This window comes from Microtus oregoni, unplaced genomic scaffold, assembly GCF_018167655.1.
Source record: "Microtus oregoni isolate MIOR12 unplaced genomic scaffold, Mior012 000022F_ref0000154, whole genome shotgun sequence".
NCBI classification, from domain to species: domain Eukaryota; kingdom Metazoa; phylum Chordata; class Mammalia; order Rodentia; family Cricetidae; genus Microtus; species Microtus oregoni.
The window spans coordinates 17,007,131-17,030,090 of NW_024543081.1; the positions used below are offsets into that span (position 1 = coordinate 17,007,131).

General features: G+C 52.0%; 2 protein-coding genes across 4 annotated transcripts in view; one reads left to right on the forward strand and one right to left on the reverse strand.

Moving 5' to 3' along the window:
* The window catches only part of Oplah (5-oxoprolinase, ATP-hydrolysing), a 28,307-nt gene extending 8,148 nt beyond the window's left edge, over positions 1 to 20,159 (forward strand). The window contains exons 1-27 of one of the 2 annotated variants that reach the window (XM_041671792.1): positions 10,520 to 10,617; positions 11,168 to 11,391; positions 11,464 to 11,655; positions 12,112 to 12,211; positions 12,297 to 12,420; positions 12,517 to 12,712; positions 12,794 to 12,959; positions 13,064 to 13,202; positions 13,283 to 13,350; positions 13,490 to 13,755; positions 13,892 to 14,004; positions 14,090 to 14,260; positions 14,421 to 14,558; positions 14,645 to 14,783; positions 14,918 to 15,030; positions 15,214 to 15,365; positions 15,997 to 16,157; positions 16,254 to 16,355; positions 16,434 to 16,608; positions 18,240 to 18,424; positions 18,520 to 18,666; positions 18,753 to 18,887; positions 19,021 to 19,170; positions 19,264 to 19,421; positions 19,503 to 19,663; positions 19,783 to 19,880; positions 20,013 to 20,159. In XM_041671792.1, the coding sequence (XP_041527726.1) occupies positions 11,221 to 11,391; positions 11,464 to 11,655; positions 12,112 to 12,211; positions 12,297 to 12,420; positions 12,517 to 12,712; positions 12,794 to 12,959; positions 13,064 to 13,202; positions 13,283 to 13,350; positions 13,490 to 13,755; positions 13,892 to 14,004; positions 14,090 to 14,260; positions 14,421 to 14,558; positions 14,645 to 14,783; positions 14,918 to 15,030; positions 15,214 to 15,365; positions 15,997 to 16,157; positions 16,254 to 16,355; positions 16,434 to 16,608; positions 18,240 to 18,424; positions 18,520 to 18,666; positions 18,753 to 18,887; positions 19,021 to 19,170; positions 19,264 to 19,421; positions 19,503 to 19,663; positions 19,783 to 19,880; positions 20,013 to 20,159 (3,867 nt within the window). In that variant the 5' untranslated portion in view covers positions 10,520 to 10,617; positions 11,168 to 11,220. Of the gene's footprint in view, positions 1 to 10,519; positions 10,618 to 11,167; positions 11,392 to 11,463; positions 11,656 to 12,111; positions 12,212 to 12,296; positions 12,421 to 12,516; positions 12,713 to 12,793; positions 12,960 to 13,063; positions 13,203 to 13,282; positions 13,351 to 13,489; positions 13,756 to 13,891; positions 14,005 to 14,089; positions 14,261 to 14,420; positions 14,559 to 14,644; positions 14,784 to 14,917; positions 15,031 to 15,213; positions 15,366 to 15,996; positions 16,158 to 16,253; positions 16,356 to 16,433; positions 16,609 to 18,239; positions 18,425 to 18,519; positions 18,667 to 18,752; positions 18,888 to 19,020; positions 19,171 to 19,263; positions 19,422 to 19,502; positions 19,664 to 19,782; positions 19,881 to 20,012 lie in introns of those variants that run through there. The other variant, XM_041671791.1, reaches the window with a different exon arrangement.
* LOC121461061 (sphingomyelin phosphodiesterase 5-like) lies at positions 19,912 to 22,503 on the reverse strand. Of its 2 annotated transcripts, XM_041671794.1 has the most exons (7): positions 21,456 to 22,503; positions 21,292 to 21,364; positions 20,927 to 21,067; positions 20,768 to 20,857; positions 20,610 to 20,673; positions 20,401 to 20,536; positions 19,912 to 20,326 (listed from the first exon to the last, which is right to left on the reverse strand). In XM_041671794.1, the coding sequence occupies exons 1-7, from the start codon at positions 22,428 to 22,430 to the stop codon at positions 20,237 to 20,239; spliced, it is 1,569 nt and encodes a 522-aa protein (XP_041527728.1). In that variant the 5' UTR covers positions 22,431 to 22,503; the 3' UTR covers positions 19,912 to 20,236. The 2 variants fall into 2 exon arrangements, with proteins under 2 accessions (XP_041527728.1, XP_041527729.1); XM_041671795.1 differs by lacking the exon at positions 20,768 to 20,857.
* Positions 22,504 to 22,960: the final 457 nt, after the last annotated feature.

Here is a 22,960-nt window from a genome sequence, read left to right on the forward strand (position 1 = left end):
CCAGAACCCACATGGTGGCTCTCAACCATCCTTACCTCCAGTTCTAGGGGATCCAACACCCTCTTCTGACCTCCCTGGGCACTAGGCGTGCACGTGGTGCAGTCATACATTTATATGCATAAATAAATGAATCTTTAAAAAAATTAAAGAAAAACAAAGCTGAAGGCTGTATAAGTTGGTTGTGTCCAGGTAGAAGTTCTTACAGGTAAAATATTCTGTGTTTAGGACTTTGTTAAATTGGAAGAAACCTGGTAATGGATTTCTTTCACACATTGTATATACCAATTAAGTGATTTAAGGGCGTCCTGGGTTTTCTTGTCTGTGACTAATCCTCCATTCTTCTTGAATTACCAGTACCCATTAGCCAGTCTCATCAGCCCCTCATGTTATAACTTGCGCCAGAAGAAGGAAGCTGTGTTCCTAGATGCTGTTTCCCCATCAGAGTAAGCAGAGCAGCAGTTTACCAAGAAGCGAATGGTTTCATTGAGTCCAAACTAAGTGCACCCCAATATAACCTCATGAAGCAGGATCACATGATCTGCAGATGGTTCCTTGAAGGAGCAGAAGTTCAAGGTCATCACTGGCTACTTAATGAATTCAAATCCAACCTGGGATATTTGAAATATTGCCTCAAATTTTCTTTTCTCCAGACAGGGTCTCACTGTATAACTCTTAACTCCGTAAGGAGACTAAGGTTGGCTTATAATTCACAGCGATCTGCCTGCTTCTGCCTTCCTCACAAGAGTCGGGAGTGAAGGCCTGTGCCCTCACCCCCAGCCAGGAACTGGCTTTGTAGACTAGACTGGCTTTGAAATCACAGAGATCCACCCATATCTTCCTCTCAAGTTCTGAGACTAAAGGCATGAGCTACCACGTCAGGCAAAACATATTTTTTTTTATTTATTTATTATGTATACAGTGCTCTGCTCACATGTATTTCTGCAGGCCAGAAGAGGGCACCAAATCTCATTACAGATGGTTGTGAGCCACCATGTGGATGCTGGGAATTGAACTCAGGACCTTTGGAAGAGCAGGCAGAGCTCTTAACCACAGAGCCATCTCCACAGCCCCGGCAAAACATATTTTTAAGAAAAATATTTTAAAATATGGCCCTATGAACCCTTTGTCAAACCCCCAACCTGAAAAGAGTTGTCAGCCATTAGTTCTTACCTCTACAAAATCCTCAGACTGACCAGAGTATCCTGTCTGTACAAGTCCTCAGACTGAATGCTTTGAGCTCTTGTATCCTCCAACCTTATATTCTTCTCTCTGCCCACATATATCCCTTCCTGTCTCCACTTCCCTAGTGCTGGGATTAAAGGCATGCGACTCCCAAATACTGGGATTAAAGATGTGAGCCACCATCACCTGGCTCTGTTTCTCTTTTAGACTAGATCAATTTTGTATAGCCCAGGCTGGCTCACAGAGATCCACCCGCTTCTGTTTCTTGGAGTGCTGGGATTAAAGGTGTGCACCATCGCTGCCCTACTTCTATAGTTAACCAGTGACTTAGCTCCACTCTGATCTTCAGGCAAGCTTTGTTAGATCACAAACAAAATATTATCACATGTAGAAATGAATCCACACATGATTTTGTTGAGTAAAAACAAACATAAGGGAGAGTATCCAGGTGGTAGTGGTACATGCCTTTAATCCCAGCAGTTGGGAGGCAGAGGTAGGCGAATCTCTGTGAGTTTGAGGCCAGCCTGGTCTACAGAACTAGTTCCAGGACAGCCAGGGCTACACAAAGAAACCCTGTCTCAAAAAAAACAAAAACAAAAAATTCCCCCTTAACCATACCATGGAGGGTTATATAGTCAGTCTATACAGCTGATATATGTATTAATATGTAGAAGTGAGATGTAACCCCAAGTTTAAAGCAAAGGAGACAGATGTAAAATGAAGGCAGAGATGTCAACCCTTTTTCTGTTTTAAGTTCCCCATTGGGTATCGGTAGGGCTAAGTGAAGAGTCTGTGCTTTTTAGCAAAAAACCAGATACCAAAACAAAACAAAAATGGGGTGGATTGCTCTGAGTCTTTGTGGCATAGTCAACATATTTGGGAGCTCACAGCTGTCACTGGTATTCTGGTTGCTGGGGAGTGGGTACATACTACTGTGGGGGGAACAGCCTCCAGCAGCCCAGGACTTTGAAGAGAAATGCATGGAGTCAGCCTGTGCTAGACTTTTCCATATGGCGCCGGGGGTGGGGTTAGAAAAAATATTCACACGCTCTCTTGATGGCTTCCTTCTTTTTTTTTTCTTTCTTTCACTTTTTCATCTGTTAGTTTTATTTTATTTTTTTACATTTTTCTTTTGTTTATTTATTAAAGATTTCTTTTTTTATTCAACCTCTTTTTTATTTTTTTTAATTTATTTATTTATTATGTATACAGCATTCTGTCTGCATGTATCTCTGCAGGCCAGAAAAGGACACCAGCTCTCATTACAGATGGTTGTGAGCCACCATGTGATTGCTGGGAATCGAACTCAGGACCTTTGGAAGAGCAGGCAGTGCTCTTAACCTCTGAGCCATCTCTCCAGCCTTCCTTCTTTTTTTTAAAAAAAAATTTTAATATTTATTTTATTGTGCATTTGGTATTTTGCCTGTATGAGGGTGAATTACACACAGTTGTGAACTGCCACGTGGGTGCTGGGAATTGAACCAGGGTCCTCTGGAAGAGCAACCAATGTTCTTAACTGCTGAGCCATCTTTCTAACCCTGGTGGCTTCCTTCTTTATTCTCTGTTCTCTCAATGTTCTTTCTATGTTCTTTCTCTTTCTGTATTCCTTCTGCTGTATATTTTTTTACAGCTTATATATTCCAAGTTTTTCAGGCAATATAGGGATTACATCATGGTTCCATTTGGCTTTTCAAGTGAATGAGTGCAATGAATAGGAAACAAACAGTAAAGATAGCATGTCTTCCATCTCCCTTACGTGGTTAAGCGTTTTACTTACTACAGCTGAAAAACAAATTAACCCAAGAACCCACACTCATTCATATCCAAGCAACTTGTTATAAATTAACTGTGTGTGCATGCAAGGTATTTTTGTCAGGTCTTTTACTGGCAGGCTGCATTTTGCAGTTACAAAGAAAGGGGCAATTACTTTATTACTTATCTTGAAAGGTAATCTAATAAGGAATCTTAAAGGACTCACAAACCTAAACTTTTATATATGAAAAAGAATCAGCCAGATCTACTTTAAATCTTTAAGATACATACCCATAGTTTGTTTTTTGTTTGTTGTTTTATTTTTCAAGACAGGGTTTCTCTATGTAACAGCCCTAGCTGTCCTGGAACTAGCTCTTGTAGACCAGGCTGGCCTCAGACTCACAGAGATCCGCCTGCCTCTGCCTCCTGAGTGCTGGGATTAAAGGCATGCACCACTGCCACCCAGTGCATCAATAGTTTTTATAGTAGGAGATTGAGGGCAAAAATGGCTATAAGGAATTAATCATCACCTGGTCATCAACCAATCCTAGTAAGAAAGGTAGTCAGCCAACGATAATTGGGCTGCTTTGTTCATGTTCCCTGACCTTAACACGTTCTAAATTCAATTATGTGCCTTTCTAAAACTTTAGATTGTCTTCTTGGTTTTTTTTAAACCTCCAAGCTATTTAACAAAAAATCTTAGTCTAACTTTGCTATTTTCAAAGCTTTGTTTCAGCCGCGATGCACTTTGAAACCTGTGAACATCTCCTAACATTAAGGTTAAAAGAATTTTAACCAGATGGGCTATTGGGACTCACTTGTTAATCATTAACTTGAGCCACAATCCATGCAGCTCCTTAGGTGAGACTCACGGGCCCTGGCTGTGAAATATTTCCATGTATTTATTTTCATTCATCAAAACTCTGTATAAGCTCTCATTATTAAATTAGACAGTACAGTTTAGGGAGGGGGTCATCCCCTTTTGACAGTCCACAGAGAAAAATACCCAGTAGAATGGGATATTTCCAAGAGATAAACAGTATATTACAGGCAGTGGAGATCTCCCCACGTCCACTCACACCAGAGAAAGAGAGCTGCAGCAAACATGTAAAGGCACAGCAAAAGCAAAAGACATTCCAGGGTCTGCAGTCCTGTGGCCATGCCCCAACGAGATTGGCCCATCAGAGTTTCCTTCTGGTGGCCAACACCTGGAACCTCAATTGCCACCTGCTACTCCTCTGGCTTCGCTAATGGCAGGTACACCTTTGTGTTCTGGATACCCAGAATGACTCAGAATCTCTTCTGTAGAAAGCTTGAGGTGTTTCTCACAGCTGTAGGGTGGGTTGGGCATAATAAGCAAGCCTACTGGCACATTCCAGGAGCTTTGCCTAATCACATTAGGATGTTCAATCAGATACAGAGATTGGTAACCATCCTGTGTAAGGGTCTAAGATAGCCCATGGCCATTTTGGCTCTCAGCCGCTGCATTCCTTTCCCCACAGTCACAATGCTTTCCTCAGCCAGAAACTCTCTTCTCTGGCTACCCAAGGTGTGGATATCAGCAGGGGCTTTTTTCAATTCTCTGAACCTGATTTTGTTACATTTCTAGCTGGCTTGCCACATCTCTGCTGATGGCTCTTCTCTGAGGTTGCCATTGTCTTCAGGCCTGAATGTCTCCAATGTCATCCTCAGATTAGCCAGAGTTGACAGCCTGGGTAGGAGTGGGTCCTTCTGTCCCCTCTTTTGCCCCAGGTTGGTCTGTGAGGCATTGGGAACAGGTTTCCTTTTCCCAGAGTGAGGCCCAGCCTCATGTCCTCAGGTCTTCTTTCCCAGAGTCTGAAAGCTTTCATGATTCAGACCCAGGGTCAGCTCTCAGTAGATCTTAAACAAACGCTTTTGGCTTTGTTGTATGACCTTGGCCGTACAGAGTGAAAGGGTGGCCCAAGCATGTTGGGAGACCCGCCCCGGACTAGGAGTTGGGCTGCCCTTCCCCGAGAGTCTCTTCCCTATATAATCTAGACATTTTAGATCCCTGCCTATTTTTGGACCTTTGGCCCCCTCGCTGCTGCACCTGGTTCTCATCTTCCCTGTCCCTGGCCTTCCCTCTCTCCCACATGGCATAGTTCAGTTTGGTCATGCCCACTCTGGACTCTCCCAGATGGCCCTGCCTCTGACTATGATCTCTACATTTATCTATATGCATATCTACAATAAATTTACCTAGAACGCATTCGACCCAGAATTTCAATCCTAGCACTCAAAGGCAGGATAGCAGCAGTTCATGGTCCTTCTTGGCTACATAGGGAGTTCATAACCTTGGACTCCATATTGTAAGAAATATCAAATATAAGTCTGCTATTAAACACTATTAAGCTTTTGTTTAGGACAAGGAATTAAGATTTTTGTCTTCCCCACCAGTGACTAGGCAAGACAGTGCAGAGGTTCTCTCCCAGAGAGAGAGAATGGGAGTGTGTGTGGGGTGAATGAAAAAAAGAAATAAAAAAGAAAGGGCATTGGCTAGGTGTGGTGGAAAAGAAAGTTTATTGTAGATATAGAGAGAGCATGGTCAGAGGCAGGGCCATCTGGGAGAGTCCAGAGTGGGCATGACCAGGCTGAACTGGGCAATGTGGGAGAGGGGGAAAGGAAGGGGACAGGGGAGAGAAGAGAACGGGTACTACAGCCAGGAGGCCAAAGGTCCAAAAAGGGGCGGGTAACCAAAATGTCTGGATTATAGAGGGAAGAGCCTCTGGGGGAAGGGCAGCCCAACCCCTGAACTGGAGCGTTCAGGGGAGAGGGTGGGTATGTAACAGGTAGTGACTGAGGGATACTGGGAGAAGCTGGTGACCAGGTGTAGCACGATTAATAAGATTTCAGAGATAGAAATTGGGGTTCAACCTGAAGGTCAGAAAAGCAAAACAGCCAGCCTCTGGCTCTTACCTCTGCCTTAGTTCAAAATGGTGATAATGCCTCCAGGAATGTCAGAATGAGACTGTCTGAGAGCCGTCTCCTCTTATTTTATATTCCTCTCTAGGGCTGGGATTAAAGGTGTGCACCACTACTGCCTGGTTTCTATGGCAAACTAGTATGGTTACTTGGGATTAAAAGTGTGTGTTACCACTGCTTGGTCTGTAAGGCTGACCAGTGGGGCTGTTTTACTTTCTGATCTTCGGGCAAGCTTTATTTATTAAAATAGAAATTTATTAAAATACAAATAAAATACCACTATAGCCAGGTCTACTTTGCTATGTTATGTTAGTAGGCACCTCAGCCTTTTGTCCCAGGTTTGATACTTAGTGGAGGAATATATATGCTATAGCTAGCCTGTGGAGTTAGAGGACAGCTTTCTCTCTTCCACCCTGTGGGGCCCAGAGCTTGAACTCAGGTAGTCAGGCTTGGTAGTAAGGATCTTCACCTTCTGAGCCATCTTGTCAGCCCTTCAATATTTTGACCCTGGTCAGTCACCCCCCCCCCCCATTTTTCAAGACAAGGTTTCTCTGGGTAGCTCTGGATGTCCTGGAACTCACTCTGTAGACCAGGCTGGCCTCAAACTCACAGAGATTCAACTGCCTCTGCCTCCCAAGTGCTGGTATTAAAGGTGTGTACCACCACCGCCTGGGGAGCATCCCTTTTTCATGGAATCTCTTTCAACCCTTGAATCTCTTTGCTGGGTAGAGGACCATCCTTTGAAAGGCCCACGGAGTGACATTTGACATATCTGGGATAATTTGCCTTTATCCCTCTGATAAACTAATAAACTAATCATCGTGAGACTTAGGCCATTCCATGCACAGGTCTGAAAACGGTGACAAGGTCTATGACAGAACTTTACCAGGGTCTTGAAGTTTTATCCATCCCAGTTCACCTTCTATGTTCAGAATGTCTGTCTAGGGGTTTAATTCACTGAATCTGCCATTCGTTCAGGGTAAAAATCTCTCTACTATCTGAAACATTCTATGTTTCCTGGCATTAGGGTTGTTTCTTTGTGGAATTATTTAAATTGTCAATGCTTGGAACCAGAGAGATGGCTCCGTGGTACCCAGTCTCCTGCAGCATAGCCCTAGACAATTCTTCCCCATCTTCCACCTGTGTCACCACAAATGAAGGACTCTTGCCAGAGTTTTCTGGACTGTGGAAAGGACATAGAAATCCATGGAGAACCTGTAAATTAATAAGTGAAAACTGCACTCATCAAGCAAGCAAAAAAGGAAATGATATAAAGCAAATAACAATAATGAAGAAACAGTCACGAAATCCAAGTGACTTTTACAAGACAGACTGGATGAAAGAAAGTCCTTTATAAGAGTCCAGTGTAAAATGCAAATCCATTGTCCCTGTGGGTAAGACCATGGCTGCTTGATCCAGTTCTTGGCCATCAGCCCTTTCCATGCACCCAATGAGTTCCTCAGCCTATTAAGGCTGTACCTGCCCTGGTCATTGCTATTCACTCATGAGGCCAGAAACAAACCCCACCCTTGCAGGGTAGCTCCAATACCCACTCTCCCCAACCTCCTTGGGTGCTGCACCACCATCGGACTCAGATGTCACACCCATTTGCTCAGATCTGTCATTTTACATGGAGATCAAGGGGCTGTAGTCAGTGGCAGGTGGGTGGTAGAGAAACCTGAATTATTCCCTGTGACACCCCTAATCTGGACCAGGAAGAGCTTAATAAAGAAATCCAAAGACCCGTGGCAGTGTCTGGGCATCTCTGGTGGGCCAAGCTTCAGAGCCAGAAATCAGATGAAATCTGTTGCAGACAGGAAGAGTGGGCCTTGGCAGTCTTGGAATGCAGAGGTGGCAGTAAGATGCTGACCTCACAATGGCAGAGTCTCCTTTTGCTGGCCAGCCCACTGACCACTGGGTGGCTGCTGTGCCCGCTCCTGGGCATGTCCCTTCTCAGCAGCTATGAGGGCCTGCGACAGGAGATCCAGCGGCTGGCACAGGAGAATGAAGAGCTACGGCGGCTGGTGCAGCTCATCCAGGAGAACCAAGAGCTGAAGCTGGTCCTGAGGAGCAGGGGCAGCAGCCTGGGCTTCTGTAGCTCCAGCTTCATGGCAGAAGTGACTGCCAACCCCTGGTTGTCCAGACGTAAGACAATCAAATTCAAGGATGCTGAGAGAGGTGAGCCACGGGCATCTTTTAGATCATCCAGCGTGTGCCCAAATGGAAAGAAGTCATGCAAAGACCTGACCTTATGGAGTGGGACCGCAGGTTCCTTATTGGGTGCTGGTGGTAGAAAGAGTGAAGTGGGGCCAGCCCAGGGAAGAGGGTGGAATGAACTCCTGGACATCCATGCAGGAGAGAGGAGATGACACTTCTGAGAAAGTGACTTCGAGCTGCGCTGAATGAAGCAGGAGTCATGTGATTGGAAAAAACTTTCCAAGCTAAGGGAACCATTAGAGCAAATGCCCTAAGGTGGCAGCCAGTTGGAGGTTGATGCAGAAGAAAGAGGGAGTTCCAGGGAAGACTGTCTTCTGGTTCTGGGTGTGTTGTCGTCTCTCTCTCTCGTCTCTCTCTCGTCTCTCTCTCTCTCTCTCTCTCTCTCTCTCTCTCTCATTCTCTCTCTCTCTCTCTTTCACACACACACACACACACACACACACACACACACACTCTATCCAAACTAGGGATAGAGCTCAGGGCCTCTTGTATATGAAGCAAGTAGTCTACTACCGAGCTGCCACTCAGCTCGCTTTGTTTTTTGTTTTGAAATTAAAGTCTCACTAAGCTATGCAGGGATTACAGGCCTGCACTACAGGCCTTACTCTGGATTTGTTTTGAAAGTCACAGTAAAAGGACTTCTGACAGATTGGGCATCCACAAAACAAGGAAGGGATGTGAGGGCAGTTTTGGAATGCCCAAGGGCACCAGGCAGTGCCTGAAGTGTGGCATGCAGTCCAGAGTCCGCAGCTCTCATGCATAACCAGCTCACTTACACCCTAGCCTCCAAGGTCCAAGTAGGCCATGAGAGCCAGCAGAGCACTTTTGTTGTAGGTTGTTTTTTACTCTTTACTTTTCGGGCTTTTTTTTGGCGGGGCAGGAGGGGCAACCAGCTCCCAAATAAATCATACACGGAGACTTATTCTTTCTTATAAATTCTCGGCCTTAGCCTAGCTTGTTTCTAGCCAGATACACACACACACACACATAAACTTAAATTATCCCAACTACCTTTTGCCTCTGGGCTTTTTCCTTTTTTCACTTCTGTAATCTTACTTTCACTCTTACGCTGTGGCTGGCTGGGTGACTAGTCTCTTCTTCTCTTACTCCTTCATCTCCCTTACTCCCCCTGTATTTATTCTGTCTGCCAGCCCCCCCCCCCCGCCCCAATCTTTTCTCCTTCCTCACTATTGGCTGTTCAGCTCTTTATTAGACCATCAGGTGTTTTAGACAGGCACCGTTCACAGCTTCACAGAGTTAAACAATGCAACATTAAAGAATGCACCACATCTTTGCATCATTAAAACAAATGTTCCACAGCATAAACAAATGAAACACACCTTAAAATAATATTCTACAAGACACTTAGTTCGGTGCGGAGGGGCTTGAGTGTGTGCCCTAAGCTTATCTGGCATCTGGTATAGCATGGTGGGTAAGGCCTGTAGGTTCAACAGACTTCCCAAGGTCCCAGAAGCTAACAGTTCCTTAGGGGTCACCTTTGTAGGGCAGTGTCACTATCACACATGGCTGATTGTCTCTCCCTGGTCTGGAATCCAGAGCCTCTGGCCTGCCTGCAGAAGTCCCCACTTCCAACCAGCCAGCACAATTGAGGCTCCCTTGAATCTGTCTTAGAAAGTATAGAGATGCTGGCCTAGGGAGAAGGATCTGCTTTCCTGGGGCTAAAGCCTGTGAAGGAACGACGAATCAAGAAAACAACGCTGGTCCTCCTTGCCTATAAATTCTGGTTGTCCTGGGGCCTCCTCTGCCAATGCACTTTCTCCTCCTTAAAGTTAGGCCCCCTTAAGGGCTGACTAGACAGACAGGAGGGTAGAGCCCATGGCTAAGTCATCCTGTGGCCCTGGGGGGGGGGGGGACACCAGTTCCAGAAGAGTGCTGGGCTCACTGCAGGAGAGACATCAGATTTAGGTGTGCTGAGCCATTTTTACTCTGTGGAGTTGACCGGGGCACGTGTGCAGAGGCCTCTTGTTCGTTGTGCAACTTCACATGCCCAAATAAGAGGATTTTCCGGAGGCAGGAAGCCTTCCTAGATCCTCCTATCTCCCATTGTTCCTTTCGGGGTCCTTTCCACCTACCCTCGGGTCCTCCCACACTGCGAAACAGTCTGAGTACATCAGAAATACTGTTACTTTAGGACTCAGCCAGTTACATAGAGACCTGAAGGTGGGTGTCAAGGGAGCCCACGCTTGGCAAACCAGAACATGTAGAGAGAGAGGTACAGCAGCTCCCCGAACCAAGGTGCCCTTGAGCCAAAGCACTGGGTCAGGCCCAGCTGGCAGGGCCACTCAGTCACTCCGTGGATCGGTCTGGCCAAAGGAGGAGGTGCACAGGCCCGGCCCGCTCTTATGTAACCCGGAGGGCCAGGCATGCCAGGCTTGTGTGTGCGTTGAGGGAGAGGGTTCGGGTCTGCAGGCTCCTCCCCGAGGTGGGGGCAGGGCCTGCGGGAAGCTCAGCGGGAGAACACAAGCCGAGACTTCCCAGCCCAGACGGACCGCGGTTGCGCAGGTGGGGGTCTGTGCAGACGTCCTTACCTATTCAGCTACCCCCTTCCCTACTTCCCTCTCTGAGCTCTGCTGTTCCAAACCTCCTGTCTCCCGGGCTTTAGCCTCGCCCCACTGTTGTACCGACTCTGTAGGGTTCCAGTGGTCCTAAGGCTTTGGCCCTGAAGCTTGAGCAAAGCAGGAAGTGGAGCTATTTCTTACCTGCACACTCCAGCGCCTTTTCTTGCTGAAAGAACCCAGGTTCCCCCAGCATAAAAGGGCTGGGAGGGTCCAGCGGCCCTTCTGCCTCTACTCCAGGTCCTGGCTTTCTGTCGGCACCAGGACTCTCAGACCTGTGCTGTGGGGACACTGGGCTGACAGATGGCCTTGCCTGGACACCCTGTGACCTGCTCCTGCAGCTCCTACCAAACCTAGAGCTACTCTTTGGCTCTTCCCCGGGGCACCTCCTAGAACTGGACTCCACCTCTTCCCCTCCCGGGCCTCTGCTTAGAAACTATGCCCCCTCAGGCATAACCCCAGTCCCCCTATCCCTAACAACAGGCTCTTGGGTCCAGTTCTTCCAGGGTTACTATCTGAAGAGCTACGGCTGGACTGCAGCCCTGCCATCATGGGCAGCCCAGAAGGGCGCTTCCATTTTGCCATCGACCGTGGTGGCACCTTCACAGATGTTTTTGCCCAGTGCCCAGGAGGGCATGTACGCGTCCTGAAGCTGCTCTCAGAGGACCCTGCCAACTATGCAGATGCACCCACAGAGGGCATCCGCCGCATCCTGGAGCAGGTGGGCCAGGGCAAAAGTAGCGGGTGAGGGAACCCCCAGCCTGAGGTCTCACACTGACTGTGTGATCCCCAGGAGGGAGGTGTGGTGCTGCCTCGAGACCGACCCCTAGACACCAGTCGCATTGCCAGCATCCGCATGGGTACCACAGTAGCCACCAATGCATTGTTGGAACGACGGGGGGAACGGGTGGCACTGCTCGTGACACGGGGTTTCCGAGACCTGCTGCATATTGGCACCCAGGCCCGGGCAGACCTCTTTGACCTGGTGAGCTCTCCCATGCCGGCTGGGTGTTAGGTAAATCTGTGCACTCCTCTCCCTTTCCCAGCTAAGGCCCCGTGGGGAGGGCGGTGAAGCAGCGATGGCCAAGTCCACTCGTTGATAGGCATAAAGGAGACCGAGCACTCCAGCAGTACTCTGTCCCCATAGTTGCCAAGCAAGCCTGTGGTACCCTGCCAGTCCAAGCCAGCACAGTTCAGGGTGAGGGGTTGGAGATTTCACCTTTGGGTTCCTGGAAAAAGCTGCCCTCTGGGGGTACCAGTGGTTGGTTCTACCCCATTTAAGTGCCTGGGTGCAGGGAGGAGCCTGGATGGGTCTTGCCAGGCCGTTTTGATTTTCTCCTCACTTTCTGGGACACATCCCATTGCCTGCACTGCTCCAGCTACTCAGGACCCCACAGAACCCTCAGGCCTGGGTCTCTTCTAAGCCTCTGCCTGCCCTCAGGCTGTGCCCATGCCAGAGGTACTGTATGAGGAGGTGCTGGAGGTGGAGGAGCGAGTGGTGCTGTACCATGGAGAACCAGGTGCCGGCTCTCCTGTCAAAGGTGCGGATGGTGCTGGCCACCTGTGTGAGGTTCTCAGGGGAGGCAGAGCTAGCAACTTTTGAATGAGGGATATGGGCTCTTTCAGGCCGTACAGGGGACCTGCTAGAGATCCAGCAGCCTGTGGATCTGGGAGTCCTGCGTGGGAAGCTGGAGGGGCTCTTATCTCGGGGCATCCGTAGTCTGGCAGTGGTGCTCATGCACTCGTACACGTGAGTGAGGGCTTATTGTGGATGGAGGCCTGGTCCAGAGGAAAGCTGGAAGGGTATTGGGTGGGAGGCACAGAGCCCTCTGGGTTCTCGTTGTAGGTGGGCCCAGCACGAGCAGCAGGTGGGTGCACTGGCCCGGGAGTTGGGCTTCACCCACGTGTCCTTGTCCTCGGAAGCCATGCCCATGGTACGCATTGTTCCTCGGGGGCACACGGCCTGTGCTGATGCTTACCTCACTCCCACCATCCAGCGCTATGTGCAGGGCTTCAGCCGTGGCTTCCAGGGCCAACTAAAGGTGAGGCCCGTTGACCACCCTGCCCCAGGCCCTACCCCTGTGCCTGCCTATGACATCACTCTCCATTTTCCCCATTCCCAGGGTGTGCAAGTACTTTTCATGCGCTCTGATGGTGGCCTGGCACCCATGGATGCCTTCAGCGGTTCCAGGGCCGTGCTTTCTGGCCCTGCTGGCGGTGTGGTTGGCTACTCAGCTACCACCTACCATCTGGAAGGTGGTCAGCCTGTCATTGGCTTTGACATGGGAGGTATGACGGCTAAAGTGGGTGTATGAGGGGAGACTCTGCAACCTAGCTGGATGAAACTGGGGATGTGGGTCTTTGAGTGACTCTTGGCATCTTATCCCTGTTAGGCACATCCACAGATGTGAGCCGCTATGCTGGAGAATTTGAGCATGTCTTTGAGGCTAGTACAGCTGGTGTCACCCTCCAGGCTCCCCAGCTGGACATCAACACAGTGGCAGCTGGTGGCGGTTCCCGCCTCTTCTTCAGGTCAGTGCCTATCTCTTCAGTCAGGACCTGTTGGCTTTTTCATCCTCCCCACCTCTAATTCCAGTCCTTTACCCCCCAAGGTCTGGCCTCTTTGTGGTCGGGCCAGAGTCAGCAGGTGCTCACCCAGGTCCTGCCTGCTACCGCAAAGGTAAGAGCTAGCCTCTGCTCCGAGAGGCCGCTCCTTCTGGGTGGTGCTCTAGTCTGTTCTACTCCCTGTCTTTGTCCCTGCTGCCCACATCTGGTTTGCTCCATTAGCCTCCAACCCACACACTGTGCCTGCTCCCCAGGGGGTCCTGTGACTGTGACAGATGCTAACCTGGTCCTGGGTCGCCTGCTGCCAGCCTCTTTCCCCTGCATTTTTGGGCCTGGAGAAGACCAGCCACTGTCCCCAGAGGCATCCCGAAAGGCTCTAGAGGCTGTGGCCACTGAGGTCAACAGCTTCTTGACTGGTGGACCCTGCCCAGCTTCCCCACTAAGTCTGGAGGAGGTGGCCATGGGGTTTGTACGTGTTGCCAATGAAGCCATGTGCCGGCCTATCCGTGCCCTCACACAGGTATGCCCCCTCTGTCCACCATCACCTGTCTGTCCTAGCCCTGCTCCCATACTCTTTCAGCCCACCAGAAATGGGATGGGGTGGGAGCCTGTCCAGGGTAGGAAAGGTGACTTATTGACCCTTCCTGAATCACCAGGCACGAGGCCATGACCCCTCAGCCCACGTGCTAGCCTGCTTTGGAGGAGCTGGTGGGCAGCATGCTTGTGCCATTGCCCGGGCCCTGGGTATGGACACTGTGCATATTCACAGGTAAGTTTGTACATGGGCATATGCCCTTAGCTGAGGGAGCTGGCTCTGAGGAGTGTCCCACACCTCTGTGCCACCATTTCTGCAGGCACAGTGGGCTGCTGTCAGCACTGGGACTGGCCTTGGCAGATGTGGTTCACGAAGCACAGGAGCCCTGTTCCCTGTCTTACACACCTGAAACCTTTGTGCAACTGGACCAGAGACTGAGCCGCCTGGAGGAGCAGTGTGTGGATGCCTTGCGGGCCCAGGGTTTCTCTAGGTAGAGTTATGGACCACTGAACACAGGGCTAGCATTATCTCCACCAGCCCTTTGGTGGTGTACCACAGGATGTCTTCAGGGCAATGGTCTCAGAGTGTGAGGAAGTAGGGCAGGCATCCTCAGAAGGCACTAGGTGAATGGCCTAACCTGCTTCCTGCAGGTCTCAGATCAGCACTGAGGGCTTCCTGCATCTTCGTTACCAAGGCACTGATTGTGCCCTAATGGTGTCTGCCCATCAGCATCCGGCCACAGCCCACTCACCCCGTGCTGGCGACTTTGGAGCAGCGTTTGTTGAGAGGTATATGTGCCCTTCTGTGGGTCTAGCATGTGGCCTACTGCTCTGGTTGCCTTCTTCTGATTGGTCCCTTGGATGGGTGAGCGCAGGTACCTGAGAGAGTTTGGCTTCATCATTCCTGAGCGGCCAGTGGTGGTAGACGACGTGCGAGTGCGGGGAACTGGCCGTAGTGGACTTCGCCTGGAGGACACTCCCAAAGCCAAGACTGGACCTCCACGGGTAGACAAGGTTGGAGGCTTTGCTATGCTGGTCCACCTGCATCCTTAGGACCTGGGGACAAGTGCTGATGGGGAAGCTCAGTCATGTTGAGGGGCCTCAGGAAGGATGATCCAGGAGCCCAGCTCATTCCACACCCTCTGCAGGTGACCCAGTGCTACTTTGAGGGGGGTTATCAAGAGACCCCCGTGTACCTTTTAGGAGAGCTGGGCTATGGGCACCAGCTCCAGGGGCCCTGCCTTATCATTGACAGCAACAGGTAAGCCTGGGTTGGGTATAGCCTTGGAGGGGTTATTGCAGTACCCTTCACAGCAGATCCCTTGGCTCAGGGCTGCAGAGGTTCCATCATCGGGGCATCTTCTGGCATGGACTAGTGACATCCCTGGTTGTGGGGAGGTTGTGGCCAGCCTTCTTGTAGCTCCTTTGTGTCCCCTGCCCCCAGCACCATCCTTGTAGAACCAGGTTGCCAAGCAGAGGTGACTGAGACAGGGGACATCCGCATTTCTGTGGGAGCTGAGGCTCCTAGCATGTCTGGCACCAAGCTTGACCCCATCCAGCTGTCTATTTTCTCACACCGCTTCATGAGCATTGCTGGTGAGTGGATACTATTGTCTTCCTTGTAGCGCTGGTATATGTGATGTAGGATATGAGGGACTGCATACTAGGCAAAAGTACAGACAAGTGGGGTCGCATTGGCTCTTGTTACATGTGGTGACCTGGCAAGTGTGTGCCAAGGGGAAGGGCGGGAACCTCACTGTTGGGGGGGTGAGCAGTATGGCCTTGGCTCTGAAACTGCCCTCCCTGCTGCAAGAGCAGGCCTTACACGGGGCAAGCACTTTCTTCGCCTCACTGGGAGTCATGTGATCTTCAGCAATCTAGGGAGAGAAAAGAGGCAGCCAGCCGCTATGAGCTCATCTGTTCAGAGTCAGGCCATAGGCTTTCAGGAGCCCAGGGGTCCAAGCTTGGAGATCGGGTTCTTGTTGCAACAGTCAGGGAGGGAAGTTGAAGAGACCCAAGGCAGGCAGGAAAGAGAACGCTCTTTTCATAAGCTGACACACACCTAGCTACAGCCCTCCTGCCCAAGAAGGTGTGCCACCACCCTGATCTTCCCCAGAGCACAGGAAAAGCTGCTGGGTTTGAGTGCAGAAGGCTTTCACCCTGTGGGTCCTATGCCTCTTTCTTGGTGGATGATGGGGCTACCTGGTTACTACTCTGTGCCCCCCAGAGCAGATGGGTCGAATTCTTCAGCGCACAGCCATCTCCACCAACATCAAAGAACGCCTCGACTTCTCCTGTGCCCTTTTTGGGCCAGACGGGGGCCTGGTCTCCAATGCTCCCCACATTCCTGTGCACCTGGGTGCCATGCAGGAGACTGTACAGTTCCAGGTGTGGTGATGGTGACTTGTTTTATTCCCTTCTGCCCCCTCCCTTTCCCATGACTTCACTTTCCTTTTCCACTCTGTATGTGTCTCCTGGTTTCAGATTCAGCACTTAGGAGCTGACCTCCATCCTGGTGATGTGCTGCTCAGCAACCATCCCAGTGCAGGGGGCAGTCACCTCCCAGACCTGACTGTTATCACACCGGTGAGGAGTGCTGCCTTGGCTACCATCAGAGGGATGAGCGGTTTCTGGTGCTGCTGACAGTTGCCGTTTACCCCTTAGGTATTTTGGCCAGGCCAGTCACGGCCCGTGTTCTATGTGGCCAGCCGAGGGCACCATGCAGACATTGGGGGTATCACGCCAGGCTCTATGCCTCCTCACTCTACCACACTGCAACAGGAGGGTGCTGTTTTTCTCTCCTTCAAACTGGTCCAGGGAGGCGTCTTCCAGGAAGAGGGTAAGCTGGAGACGGGTCACAGTGATGGTTCAGCAGGCAAGGATGCTTGGCTGCTACCAAGAACCAGGCTGGTCAGGATCCTGATACACAACTGGTAGATACATCCTCATTTATCAGCTCAGGCCTGCCATGAGGCATGGCAAAGACATGTGGCGCCCTCTTAGGGCAGTTGTAAGTCATCTCAGATGCGCAGAGAGCTGAGATGACTGATGTCGGAGCCAGAGACGGTCTCCTGGAAGGTGACTTTGGGGTGAGGAGTTGGCCAAGACATCCAAGGGGGCAGCAGGTAGAAAAGGTTGGCTACTGCTACAAGCTACACTGGGTATTGAGGCAGCAGGATCCCTGTCTGGGTCTGGGTCTCAGTCACTGGGCAGTGGAGCAGCTGGAGCCATACTGGTTGGGCTGCACACCTGCCTGCAGAGTAACCCTGAGGATGAGCAGAGTGGTCAGGTGTAACAGCTGCAGTCACCCTCAAAGAGTGTGGGTATCCAGGTGGCAGAGGGTGGGAGGGACTGTTGGGTCAGGTGTTCAGGTGGCAGAGGGTGGGAGGGACTGTTGGGTCAGGTGTAGACAGCTACAGGATGGAGGCTCTGCTCAGAGCAGTATACAGTAGCTGCAGGCAAGATGGAGGCACTGGAAAAGACGGCCCTGTTCTGAGGTCATAGGGCTCTGGGGAGTCAAAAAGGAATTCTGGAGTTGAGGTGAGGGCATGGTAGGCCACTCTGGGTGCTACAGACACCTAGGATACATAACCTTGACCATTGGGAGCTGAGGAGGATCATGGAGACACAAGTGTAACCATGTGGCTGAGGGTACAAGTGGCCAGGAAAACCTCAGGGAAGTTCATGACCAAGACGGTGAAGTGAGGGGTTCCCCTGGTGTGGTGTCGTCCCCGGGCTAGACGGCACTACTTCCAGGAGCGGAGGGGAGTCTTGTCTAGATGTAGGAAACTGTAAGATGACAGGATGACAGGTGCCCGATAGTCCTTTTGTGTGTGTGTGTTTGCCTGAGTGCATGTATGTGCACCACATATATGCAGGTGTCCTTGGAGACCAGAAGGGAGCATAAGATCCTCAGGAACTGGAGTTAGAGGCAGTTAAGAGCCCCTTGTGTGGATGCTGGAAATTGATCCTGAATCCTCTCAAAGAGCATCGAGGGCTCTTTGACTGCTGAGCCGTGTCTCCGCTCTGTGCTACCTTATATTCTTGAAGTACTAGGAGGCCAGTGGGAGTAGGCAGGACATAGGGCAGACAGCACAAGGTGCTTGTGGAATGCGTATCAGAGAAACCTTTTCCTGTGAGATGTAGAGGGGAGCCTAGAAAAGAATGGGCTTGCTTAGGGACGAACCCACCAGCTCCCAAGCCACATCCAGCTCCAGTGAAGTCATTGGCACTGCTGCTTGCCAGAGGTGCTCCAGATGCTGGGCTGCAAAAGAAGGCTCAGCAGAAGGATGGAGCCTACATCTTCAGAGTCCAGGAGTTTGCAACAGGGGGAGGTGGCGAGTCAGTGGGAGGTCAATAGGGTGCTCCCAGTGCCCAGCGTGTGTGTCGTGGGTGTGGAACAGGCAGGCACACAGGTTCCTGGGAGCATGGAAGGTGACTCAGTTGTGACCCTGTCCATCCACCATCCAGCGGTAACAGAGGCCCTGCAGGCACCAGGCAAGATCCCTGGCTGTAGTGGAACCAGGAACCTGCATGACAACCTGTCGGATCTTCGTGCCCAGGTGGCAGCCAACCAGAAGGGCATCCAGCTGGTGGGCGAGCTGATCGGGCAGTATGGCTTGGATGTGGTGCAGGCCTATATGGGCCATATTCAGGTGGGCCTGAGAGCATCATGGGGTAGTGTCGTGGCTCCAAGGTAGCGGGGCCACCCTGCAGGTGGCATGGCTGGCCTGAACCTTATTCCTGCTAGGCAAACGCTGAATTAGCAGTTCGAGACATGCTTCGGGCTTTCGGAGCTTCCCGGCAGGCCCGGGGCCTGCCCCTCGAGGTATCTGCAGAAGACCACATGGATGACGGCTCCCCGATCCGTCTGCATGTTCAGATAGACCTGAGTCAGGTTAGTGTGCGAGGGCAGTGGGGACGGCATGGACCTCTGGGCTGTGACCAGTTGCTGAGGGCCACACCTTTCTTCCTTGTGGGCAGGGCAGCGCAGTGTTTGACTTCAGCGGTTCTGGGTCTGAGGTGTTCTGCAATCTCAACGCCCCGAGGGCCATAACATTGTCCGCTCTCATCTATTGCTTGCGCTGTCTCGTGGGCCGTGACATCCCACTTAACCAGGTTCGCAGGGGTGAGGTCACCCTGAGGTTTGCCTGAAGACAAAGGCAGCCCAATAGAACAGCCTAGGGTGGTAGAATTCTTATCTGAATCTGAGTGGTACCCATCCCTATTAATCACCCTGTTCATTCACCAGGGTTGCCTGGCTCCTGTGCGTGTAATAATTCCCAAAGGCTCCATCTTGGACCCATCCCCAGAGGCAGCAGTGGTGGGCGGCAACGTGCTCACATCTCAGCGAGTAGTGGACGTCATTCTGGGGGCTTTCGGGGCCTGTTCAGCCTCCCAGGTGTGGTGGAGCAAAGGTCTGGGAGCTGCTGGAAAACAGCGTGGTGGGGGTGGATACCCACATTAACAAAATACTGCTATATGCTTCTGTCAGGGCTGCATGAACAATGTGACCCTGGGAAATGCCCGGATGGGATACTATGAGACGGTGGCTGGTGGTGCGGGCGCCGGACCTGGCTGGCATGGGCGCAGTGGTGTGCACAGTCACATGACTAACACACGTATCACGGACCCGGAGATTCTGGAGAGCCGGTGAGCTGAGCAGCCACAGTGCTAGGCAGTTGATCTGGAGATGAGTCCGCCGTTCATTTGCTGTGCTCTTTACCTGCACAGGTACCCAGTTATCCTGCGCCGATTTGAGCTGAGGCCAGGCTCTGGGGGCCGAGGCCGCTTCCGGGGAGGTGATGGTGTTATCCGAGAGCTGGTCTTTCGGGAAGAGGCGCTGCTGTCTGTACTCACCGAGCGCCGTGCCTTCCAGCCTTATGGCCTCTATGGTGGGTGACTCCCCAGCCCTTTCTGGCCTCCTTTGCCCTGTCGCTGCCTGCCACCTCAGGATCCCATCTCTTGCCCCTACTTCCATTGACCCCCATCTCCTTGTTTCCTTCTCCTGTAGGGGGAGAGCCTGGTCTGCGGGGCTTAAACCTCCTGATCAGAAAGGACGGGCGCACGGTGAATTTGGGCGGGAAGACATCTGTAACCGTGTACCCCGGGGTAAGAGACGTAGCTTGTGTGGTAAACATCAGAGATGCAAAAATTTTAATTTGGCTAGGGTGGCTGTGCAGTGGCCTCAGTGATCTTACTGGGGCAAGGCCACACCTGTGTTGAACCTGCTCTTCTTTACAGGACGTGTTCTGCCTTCACACACCCGGCGGTGGAGGCTACGGAGACCCGGAGGACCCAGCGCCACCTCCGGGTTCGCCCCCACTCTTTCCAGCCTTTCCAGAGCGCGGCAGTGTATATGAGTACCGCCGTGCCCAGGAAGCTGTGTGAGTGTCCCCCAATAAAGATCCTTCAGTCGCACGGTTATTGGTGGTCTTTCTCGCTCGTCGTCCCTTTGTGTGCCAGAGTCAGGAGCACACAACTTGGAGCTTCAAGCCCACAGCTAAGTGGTCTGTGAGCCCAGCCAGCGCAGTACTGAAAGTCACCTGCTCCACCTCCTGCGGGGCAGGCAACAAGTTGAGAGCTGTTTGCAGTCTGAGCAAGCCCAACGGCCCCCAGCTCAGGCACTTACTGGACTCAGGCGACTCCCAGGTATTCCGCGGTAGGTGATATAGTCCAGGCGCCGACCCTGCCAGGATTTATCTGAGTGATTTCCACTGGGGGGTCCTGCCAGGTAGAGGCGGCGACCTTTTTCTTCCTCCAGGGCCCTAGGAGAGGCGCAGCATCATTGAGGCTAGGGCAGTTCCTCCCAGATGACCTGCCCGGGCTCATTCCACTTACCTCCGAAGCATCTCTGGGGAGCTGGCAATGGTGTGGTGTAGCTTAGAAGTGCTCAGAATTGTCCCTGTGGAGTCGGGAAGAGGGGGAGCGGAATCAGTGGCAGCCTTGCTGACTGGGATCCCACAGACCTGCTCTCCCCTCCTCTACAGAAGCAGTACCCAAGGCCCAGGGCTGCTCCTGGCAGGTGCCTAGCCGGCAGGGGTCGTGAAAACAGCTGAAGAGCTTGTGCCCCTGTTCCTTTGCGTGATCTGTAGAAGAAAACCGTTTCTTAGCAGGCAGGTCTGGGTCTCTCGGCTCCACCTGCCCCAGCTTCTCACCTTGTGAGCAGTTGTCGAAGTTGAAGTCTCCCAGGAGAACGCTGAAGGCTACAGCCTCGCCACTCTGGCTGCTCTCGGCCTCAAACTCCTCCACCCATTCCAGGAGCAGTGACAGCTGTTTGCAGCGAACATGCCCATCTTCTAAGAGGAGAGTTGGGGTTGCCTCAGCCCAGAGTGGGGATCCAAGGCCATACCCAGGTCCTGATCTGTAAACCCACCCAAGCATTTCTTGGGATGTCTGAGGGGGCAGGAAACAACCACCAGGGTGTAGGGACAAAAATGTTGGTGAAGTTAGGGATCTACTGCTCTCAAAGGAGAGAAGAGGGGCTGCCCACATTTCCAACAACACCCCCTGAAGAGCTCACCAACGGGTGCCTGCAAGTGTGTGCAATGAAGGTATCCCACGATACGGCGCCCGTCCAGGATGCCCAGTTGTGCCTGCAATGCCACCCACAGTTCCAGCTCTCCTTGCTTGTTAGACCCATTGCTTACCCTCTCCCTGCTAGGATGCACTGCAGCCTGTTAGTACCTGGGCGGAAAGTAGACCTTTGGAGGCCATGGCGTCCTCGCGACGAGCGTTAGGAAAGCACCGGAAAGTGGCACGCAGCAGCGGGTAGCGCGAGGCCAGTAGAAGACCACTGCCCAGTATCTTGATGTACGGCCCGGGCACTAAGCCAAATGTGCCCACATCGTATAGGACTGGGCCCAGATTTGGCGCCAGGACGCGCACAAGACGACGAGCTGCGCGGAGATCGAACACTTCCTGCAGGCACACGAAGTCCAAACCCGTAGGTATTGTGGCCCTCAGCTCACCGCCAGGCACCACAGGCAGCGGCTGGCTGCATCCAGTAGCCCCATAGTGTGACGTTCGAAGGCTACCTAGAAGTACAGCACCAATGGCCTCCGCGCGCTGTTGGCTGTGCGACAGGTTGCTAAAGCGTGCCAGCCCATCAGGGAGCAGGCACAGATTGGCAGTGAAAAAGGCAAAGCAGCGCACGCGCTCAGCAGGCGGGTGCCAGGGCTGTGGCCAAACCCAGCAGGCTGGAGGGGGCTGGTAGCAGAAGGGGCGGCGCCAGACCTGTAGGGGCAGCCAGAGTACAAGGCCAAACAGCACCAGGGGTAGGCCGACTACCATCAGCGCTAGCAACGCCGCCCCACTTCCTGCCAGAACTTTGAGCCACCCCAGACTACTGGATCGTGCCATTGGTGCCCAGCAGCCCAGCAGTTGGTCCAGAGACCAGTAGGCTGGGAAGAGCAGCTTGCGGGATAAGCCATATAGGGCTTGTAGCACGGGATGTGGGAAAGGTGAAGGCCTCAGGGCGTCAGGTGTCGGGGGCCAATCGAATGAGGGTTCATGGCGAACGGGGCTCCTTCGCAGCGAAACGTCAGGGCGACTCATTTCCAGCCGGAGAGTTGAATCCTTAAGAGTCCGCCGGAACTGCAGGAGGTCAAGACCAGGCGGCACAACTAGGACCTGTGCCCCGGGAGCCAGAGTTCTGGACATTGGCCCCACCCACTCAAACTACTGTGGCGGTTGGAAGGGGGAAAAAGAACCCGCGCTTCACAGTCCCGCCCACTGCGTTCCTCCTTACGCCTGGCGGGTCCACTGACTTCAAGTAAAACTTAGGGCCCCGCCTCCCGCCTTGCTTTCCCCACCCCTCCAATAAGCCTTACTATCTGGCTAAGGGCATGCAGGTGCTTGTGCCTGGTTCCTGAGCACAAAGACTCAACCTGCAAAGGTTGTGACTGTAACTTAAGAGCTTCAAGTCGGGGGAGGGAGCGTTAGTTCTATACTTTACGGAGGCTCGTCCGGACACACGAGCCAGGTAAAAAGAGGTTCCCCATTCTATGAGCACTTTAACACTGACTAGTTTTGTTTGTTTTGTTTTGTTTTTGAGACAGGGTTTCTCTGTGTAACATTGGCTGACCTGGAACTCACTCTGTAGACCATGCTGACCTGGAACTCAGAGATCCACCTGTCTCTGCCTCCGGGGTGCTGGGATTAAAGGCGTGCACCACCACTGCCCAGCTCAA

Coding starts and splice junctions, on each gene's coding strand:
- LOC121461061 (XM_041671794.1), bottom strand. CDS start 22,430: ATGTCCAGAACTCTGGCTCCCGGGGCACAGGTCCTAGTTGTGCCGCCT. Junction 20,858..20,926: donor CTTCGACAACTGCTCACAAG/GTGAGAAGCTGG, acceptor TTTCTTCTACAG/ATCACGCAAAGGAACAGGGG. Junction 20,537..20,609: donor TCCCCAGAGATGCTTCGGAG/GTAAGTGGAATG, acceptor CGCCTCTCCTAG/GGCCCTGGAGGAAGAAAAAG.